Source organism: Tupaia chinensis, unplaced genomic scaffold (assembly GCF_000334495.1).
Source record: "Tupaia chinensis unplaced genomic scaffold, TupChi_1.0 Scaffold000355_1, whole genome shotgun sequence".
Taxonomy (NCBI): Eukaryota; Metazoa; Chordata; class Mammalia; order Scandentia; family Tupaiidae; genus Tupaia; species Tupaia belangeri.
Genome location: NW_006159850.1, coordinates 14343513 through 14351700, shown reverse-complemented (window position 1 = coordinate 14351700; position 8188 = coordinate 14343513). Strand labels below are relative to the sequence as shown.

Below are 8188 nucleotides of genomic sequence, written 5' to 3'. Positions count from 1 at the left end.
TCCCTGTCTCTCCCTCTCTCTCTCTTTCTCCCCGATACAAAACAAATAAGTGAAAATAAACTTAAAAAAAAAAGTCAACAGTCAGACTGGGCTGACAGCTGGCCTAGTTCAGAGGGTCCCCAGGACAATTAGGGAAGAGGCCCCACCAGAGATGACAACAGGGAGCTCCATGAGCAGCTGGAGCCAGCAGGTCTCCATGGTAACCATATTCACATAAATAAAACATTTCAAATCTCCAGAAGAGAAATATTTAACACTCTCATTTTCTATAAAAAAAAAAAAAAGTACGGCATTTTTTTACAGATTGAGTCACCAAAAAAAAAAAAAAAAATCAGATGAGTAGAATTTGCATGACTTTGAGTAAAGATTTTTCTCCAGTGCCACCAAAATATACTATTCAGGTTCATGTGATTTAAAATTTCCAAAAAATGCCTTCCTGCAAGTGTATACTCATGGCCCAAACTTCGCAATGTAGTAACAAGTGTGCAAATCGTCTCAACCCAGTTAAGGCAGATGAGCTTTTCCCCATCCTGTATCGTTTGTACCAGCCTTCCCCAGAGATTGTTATGAAGAGCCCTAAGTGCTCAGTGAGATTAAAGACTCACCATCAAATGCATTTCAGAAGCATTTCTAGGATCAACAGATGGCTTAATGGTTACGTTGCTGGACTCCCACATGGCCAGCTGCAGTTCAAGTCCCAGACCTGGCAGCTTCAAACTCATGCCAGACATGTGTGTGTGTGTGTGTGTGTGTGCCCAAAAATCCCAAAAGGAGAATAAAGGAGAAGGGATTACAGCATGCCCTTCCTCCCAGGAGATGTTTTCTCATTTTCTGTCTCTCTGTCCCTCTCTCTAGCAAGCACACGTTTTCCTACAGCAAAAATATCTCTTTAAAAAAAAAAAAAAGAAAAAAGGCATTCTCTACCATACCGCTTCATGGTTCCCACTGCAGGTTACATGCCTCAGGCTCCAAGTACCTTTTGGGTCTTGCTTTTACTGAAGAACGTTTCTTCCCCTGACAGGTGCTGGATGCAGACAATTTCGTTGGCGTTGTTCAGATTGAAAACATCCTGGTCTTTGCAGAATCCTACGACATTGCCATGGACATCACCTTCCCCAGAGGTCTGTTGAGCCCTTCAGAGAAAGGGTGCTTAGAAAGGGTTTCTCTCTGCGCAGTGTTATTCTGTGCAGTGCAAGCCTATCCCTTGTTACTGTTTTGGTGGTTGTTATCGATAAACAGTCCTGCAAGCCCCAGAGTGACGGTAGCAACAAGTCTAGCATTCAAATCGTAATTTCTCTGAGAGAGAGCAAGGGGGTCCAAGGGGGTGGTCGTAGGTATAAAACTTGCAGAGATCTTTTCTGAGCAGTTGTTCCATGGTAAACATCTCTTTTCCTGCCTGTATGAGTTTTCTGTCACTGCCATAACCACTTACCATGAAGTTTCCAACTTAAAACAACACACATGTGTTATCTTACATTTCCGTAGGTCAGAAACACAGAATGAGTGTCACTAGCTAATTCAAGACATCCGCAGTGCGGTGTTCTTTTCAAGGCACTCTGGAGGAGAATCGTTTCCTCACCTTTTCCAGCTTCTACCATTCCCACACTCCTTGGCTCACAGTCCCCCTCCTCCATCTTCAAAGTCAGCAGTGCCGGCCGGGACTGTCTAATGCTGCCATCTCTCTCGTTCTCCACTTCTGCCTGCCTTCTCTACCTTTAAAGATCCTTGTGATTACACCAGGCCACTAAGATCATCCAAATTCATCCCCGTATTTTAAGGTCATTGTATTGATCCCATCTGCTACCGTAATTCCCCTCGGCCATATAAAGTAACATATTCACAGATTCCAAGGATTAAGACATAGGTATCTTTAAGGTGGCTGTCATTCTGTCTACTGCACTGCCCGGACACCCCAGTGACAGCTCTCCCTGCAACACACATTCTCCATTATCCCTCCTTCCCCTGACAGGTCTCCTTCCCAGCAAGATTCATCAACTGTTAGACCTACATCCTGGCTTAGCTATCAGTGACCTTTCATACAAAGATATTTATTGCAGCCTTATTTATACTAATGAAAAGTTGGAAATAACTTATGTGTCTATCAATAATAGAATCATGTGATTATAGGAGCAATACCGGAAATTGTGGAACAGCTACCTTGTAGGATACTTTATAGCCACATCGATCACATTTTTTAGGAGTTTTTAATTATTTGGGAAAATGATTATGATGGAATGATAAATAATACAAACTTATTTGTAATGTCCCAACTTTTAGTCGTACACATTATACAATATATTTTAAAATGCTGGAAATTTTAGTTGTTGATAGACATGAACGGACAGCGATCCTAGGATGGAATCCAGAGGGAGACACCCCCATTGAATTGGCGCAAAAATAGCACCCACGTGTTATTTGCCAAGATTCAATCACAAGAGACTTTTCTAGCCAGTGTTTTCAGAAAATAATGTCACCATAGATTTTCCACGTGAACTCCAACGGGAAGCTCCCCTGCTTCTCACCCTCAAGCCCCTTCACCCCTCCTCACCCTGGCCCCTGGCCTCTGCAGGAGCTGAAGGAGGCCTTGACTTTGGGACTGTGAAGGTCACGGATGAGGTGAAGCAGCCCCTACAACTGAAAAACCGTGGGAAATACGAGATCATGTTCAGGTAACCTGAATCCCATCGGGCACGTGGCCATCCACACCCACTAGTGGCAAGGAGAATGGCGTCTGAGAATCTGTCATTTCTGATCAGTTAAGGAAATGATAAGAATTATCTCTGCTTTTTGCCTCCCTTGGCTTCACACGAATGGAATTCCAATTAAGAGAGCAGAGATGTTCACACCTCTCTCAACTCTGCAGCTTAACTGGGACCTCGCAGGCCCTTCTGAATGTACCTGTCATCACACAGGTTGGGGTATGGAGGAAGAAGAGGGGCTGAGAGGGGAGATATGGGGGTGAAGGGAGGTGCTGGAGGTGAAAGGAGAGACTGGAGATGGGGCAGCCTGGCCTCATGCTGCCCTGCCCTCCTTCCAGCGTATCTGTTTACAAATTCGCCTTCTACGTAAGATTTCATGTGAAGAAAGAGCTTTCCTTCTTTTTTTTTTTTTTTTTAATTTTAATTACCATTATATCACAGAATCCAAATGGTAGGTTGGCAGAATCCAGCTCCGAGTTGTGTTTATCACTTGAGGCTTACAAAAAACAACAAACATTAGATGTGATAAGTTCTTCAGAAAGGAAAGGGTGGCTGGGGTGGGAGGTCGGGGCCTCAGGCAAGGTCGCCCAGTGCTCCATGGCAAGGCCAGAGATTTCTATGAAAAGTCAGGTCATCCTTCCCCCAGAAGAGTCCACAGTCAATGAAGAGACACTCTTCTTGTAAGACGAGAGAAACTCAATGTATTCATGACAGTTTCATCTTAGCTAAAACGGTGCTGAAATTAGAGCGGTCCCTCCTCTGTAGCTAGTTAGTTACCATTAGTTAGAGGCGATGAAACTGTAAATTGAAAGAAATACAAACACCAAACCTACCTAGAAGGAAGCCATTGCCACTTTGGAATTGACGCTGAGTGGGATCTTGCCCTTCGTGCATTTTGTTTTAGCTAATGACAGGGACTTTAGCTCTGCTCTTGTGGATTGCATGGAAGAGTCACACTGGGGTTGGAACAGGGGATCAGGCCCATAGAAAGAGTACGCAGGAAAGTGAGGAAGCACAGGCACCGAGCATGCAGCGATTACTCAGCCAAGTCTCCTGGAACATGGGGGTGCCATCCAGAGCCCCCACAGCAACTCCAGGTGTCCCACCCCCACTTAAGTTCCTCTGCCTATTCCAGCCACTCTGCCATTATCACGAGTCAGCTTCTCTATGGTTTTTTGCTCACCCTCATCCGGGACATGGACTCTCCTTTCCCGTACCTCTGTGGCATGGCGTCTGGGCCCCCTCCCACTTTTTCTCCTTAGATCCCCTGGCTTCTGCCCCGCCGTTCCCCCATGGGTACTGCATTCTGTCTCAGAAAGAAAGAAGACTGAGACAGAAGGGGATAGAGAGAGCTCACTTGGCTGGTTCCTTCCCCAGGGTCATGTCCCCGCTGGGCTGAGACCTCCTGCAAGGGCACCTCTTAGCCATGGAAGATGGCTGCTCTTCTCAGGATCAACCCCTGGCTGGCCAGTCCTGGCTAACGAAGGGAGGTCATGGAGGACAAAGGAGGACAAAGCACAGTGAACACTGCTGGGCATGAGAGTTAAACAGGGCCAGCGACATGGCAGGCACTTAACAGTTCCTCACCTCCTCTCTGGTATCTTGGGTTCCCTGGACTTTTTATTACTGTCTTTCAGCTTTACCGTGGACTCCGTAGGGCTCTTAGCGACCAATGTAAATTCCATGATCTCAGTCCAACCCAAAAAGGGCTCACTCACCACAACAGAAAAGCCCACCACCGTCCAGGTGTTCTTCCGTGCAAAGAGGGAAGTGAAGATTGAGCACCAGCCCATTCTGCGCTGTCAGGTGAGAGCTTTGAAGGAGGGGCTGAGTTGGTGGCAGGACCATGCACTTCCTGTTAAAAACAAGGGCACCTGGTCTGACCCGTGCTCCAGGAGGGGAAGGGAGGGCTGGCCTAGGCGGCACTAGGCAGGATACACCAGGATCTGGTCTCGACTGACAGCACAGGGGAGTCAGGTGGGAGGTGTGCAGAGTCGACAGAAACAGCAAGCGAGGAAAGGTGTCCCCGAGGCTTTGGGAAGCGGGAGAGACAGGAAGCTGAGTTCATCCTCAAGTGTAAGATGAGCAGGAAACTGAAAACGAGGCAAAGTTGATCCTTGTCGGCCCTTCGCTGGTACACAGCCCGTTGTTAGTGTTTGCTAGCATTATTGTTGGTGCAGTCATTGAGAGGGTGAAATAAAGAATTTGACTTCTGCCGGTGATGAAAATGGGAGTGAAGTAGACAATCGTGAGAAGTCTGTAGCTATGCTGGTGGCTTACGTCTCCGCAATCCCTCTTCCCTTTCTAGATTATTGAGCCCAACATTGCAGACGGAGGCGAGATCATTGCCAGCATCCCAATTAAGTTCTCTGTGAACGCCGTGTACTCCAAATACAGCATCAGCCCCTCATCCGTCATCAACTTCGGGGCTATGATCTGCGGCACTCGGAAGAGCAACACGTTTACCATACAATTTTAAGAGCAACACGTTTACCATAGAAAACCAAGGCGTTACTGACTTCAAGTACGCCCTCTACAGGCTGACAGGAGAGAGCCCCATTCATCAGAAGAAAGCGTAAGAGCCATACTGAGCAACTCACGCTACCCCCTGGTTTGCTAGTGCTGTGTATTTTACAAGAGCTTGAGCTTTTGTGTATTTTACCTCAATTCGCCCAGTTCCCTTTCATAGCTAATATCACTAAGGTCTAGAAATGGTTCGTCCAGGGCCAGCCAATCTGGTTTGGCTAACTGTGTGGCTTGAGTCCCGGAACCAGGAACCTGAAGAACACACTGGGCACGTGTGCGTGAATGCCCAAAATCCAACGGGAGGGAGAATGGAGAAGGAATTGCAGTGTGACCATTCCCCCTTGGGGCTGTGGGGTGTGATTTCTCACTTTTCATCTCTCTCTTTCTCTCTCTCTCTTTCTCACACGTGCTCTCTGGCAAAAAATGTTTTTTAAAAAGCCTCAACCAGGACCATGCAGGAAATCAGTAGATCTTGGCTTTTTAAACTTACGCCTCTTGACTCTGGGTTGTACACATTTTCTAACCGCTGTCGAATACATGATAAATTGTAGTTGAACAAATGGAAAGTCTTCCGCGTAGGATTTTGTCTGCTGTCGTGCTGTCGTGCTTCCGTGCTAAAGGACTTACTACTAAGTCGTTGTCCTGTCATTCTGTCGGGTGGCAAGGGACCATTACAACAGAAAACAAAAGCAAGTGAAATTGTCGCCGTGCTTCTTGATGGGGGTGGCAAGGAGTGCCCAGGACAGCAGATGAGAGAAAGCACGGTGCTGCCTCCGTCTAGCGGGGACCGTCACCGCCCTGCCCAATGAAGACGCTTGATCATATCAGCTACGTTAGTGATCATTCCGACAGCAGAACTCTGCTCTTCAAAGGGAAGTTCCAAAAGGATTCAGCAAAAACAGTTCACCCTTTAAATGCTTTTGGCTTCCACCGGGGTTCTTAGATCCTATCAAGACAAATTAGGATAGTTTTAGCAATTCTCAAGGCATTTCTGACTTAATTTTGACTTTCTGTTGGGTTGTCGGAAAAGTCATGATCCATTTTTGTGTAGAACAATGTAGAAAAATATATCATGACTTCTCCGACAACCCAGTATTTAATTGTTTTAAATCATACACACACAGCCTTTTTTTTGTTGTTGTTGTTGTTAGGTTTATGCCATAGAGGGTGTGTAGTTACTGAAAGAGACAGTGAGAGGGAAAGTGAGAAATCACCCCCCCGGGGGAGATGGCCATGCCACAATCCCTTCTCCATTTTTCTATCAGGATCTTGGGTACACACAAACACACATGCCCAGAGTGATTTTCAAGTTGCCAGTCCAGAATTTGAACCACGATCGGTCCTGTGGCAGTCCAGTGCCTTCACCACACCACCTGCTAGCTTCTATTCATATAGCTTTACATGATTTATAGTTGTTTTATATCTTTGTGACTACCTTTTTCTATAATGGAAAAGTTAGAACATGTTGAGAAATTTTAGGGTTCAACTGTCTAAAGCCCCTTTCTTCCAAATTTAATTTCAACTTAATTTTTTATAGTTTGTTATAATAATTTAATAATGTTTATAAGTTGTCTTACTTTAAATGCTTTTTTATTTTAACCTATTTTTCATTTCAGCATGCACAAATTCGTGCAGGACACACAAAAGAGGGTTGAATTTCAGGTGCTGTGGTTGTTGAACAAGTAAATGCTCTAATATATACAACTCTCAGAATTTTAAGTTACATCGCAAATATATTTGAGTGTTTGAAGTGAAGTCGTCACTTGGCAAACTAATTATTAGTAAACTAGCTTTAAGTGAAGTGAAAAGTTTCCAAAAACCTATATTAGAGATATTGATTATACTAAGCCTTAAAGCATCATAACTATAAATGTTAAGAAAGGGGGCAGAGGAGAACCATTTCATTTTCTAAATGAGATTAGGTAGAAGATCTGATTCCACAAGCCGTTTTCCGTGACGTGCTTTCCGGTTAATTCAAGTAAGCGTGCACCACTAAGATGCTATGTTCCCCAGGCTGGGACCACATGGGAGACCCAGGCCTATTCCCAGTCTAACTAGAGGCCCGGTACAGTGGCGTGCACCATCATCCCAGCAACTCAGGAAGCTGAGCTAGAAGGAGCACCTGTTCAAGGTGGCCTGGGCAACACCACAAAACCCTGTCCTGCCTAAACAGGGCCAGGAATGGTGGCGCCCACCTGTAGTTCAAGCTAGGGTTCCGAGTCAGAAGGATCGCTACAGTGAGGCACTATATTTAAAAAGAAAAAGATTATTCTTGGGCCAACACAGTGGCACAAGTGGCAAGCCTCCTCTGAAAGAAGCTGGATCTACATGGGAGGCCCAAATTTGGTTCCTGGATGACCTACGCAGGCCGGGTGTGGTCGCGCATGGCTGTAATCCTAATTGAGAGGTTGCAACAGAAGGACTGCAGCATGGCAAGACCCTGGAAGAAATGCCTGCATCTCTCTCTCTCTCTGTCTCTGTCTCTCCCTCCCTCTCTCTCTCTCCCCCACCCCATTCATTTACAAGTATATGTTATTTCCGTACAGTAATGTTCAGTGTCTTCAGGAATCATATTGATCAAGTTTGATTACTGCATAGTTTCCTTATCGTTGTCAGATGAGTTCAGTAAGTGATTGATGACTGTCTGGGCCACATGATGCCCTTAGGGGCAAAGAAGAGACTTCCCCAGCAAACAGACAGCTGGAATCCCCTGTCCCCACCCTAACCCAAAGGTGTCCTCTTCTTTAATCAGAGTCAGCCACGTTAAGCGTGCACGATCCCGAGAAAGCGAGAGCTTTTACAAATCCAGCACGTCTAAAGCAACCAAGTTCTCCGACTCAATTCAGAAAGAAGTAAATATCACAAACCAGGTGGGTGCCCTTCCCCTTGTTCACCCAGTAAGGTCACCTCCTGGCTGCCTCTTGTCGCCAAATACCTGCCTGGGATAACAGGATGTGAATCTA

The 8188-nt window shown here is 45.8% G+C and overlaps 1 protein-coding gene across 1 annotated transcript in view; it reads left to right on the top strand.

Moving 5' to 3' along the window:
- The window catches only part of HYDIN (HYDIN axonemal central pair apparatus protein), a 378086-nt gene that overhangs the window by 308040 nt on the left and 61858 nt on the right, over positions 1-8188 (top strand). Inside the window, 6 exon segments of the mRNA XM_006152662.1 lie at positions 1022-1121; positions 2570-2669; positions 4337-4505; positions 5008-5175; positions 5177-5274; positions 7978-8095. Of these exon segments, the coding sequence (XP_006152724.1) occupies positions 1022-1121; positions 2570-2669; positions 4337-4505; positions 5008-5175; positions 5177-5274; positions 7978-8095 (753 nt within the window).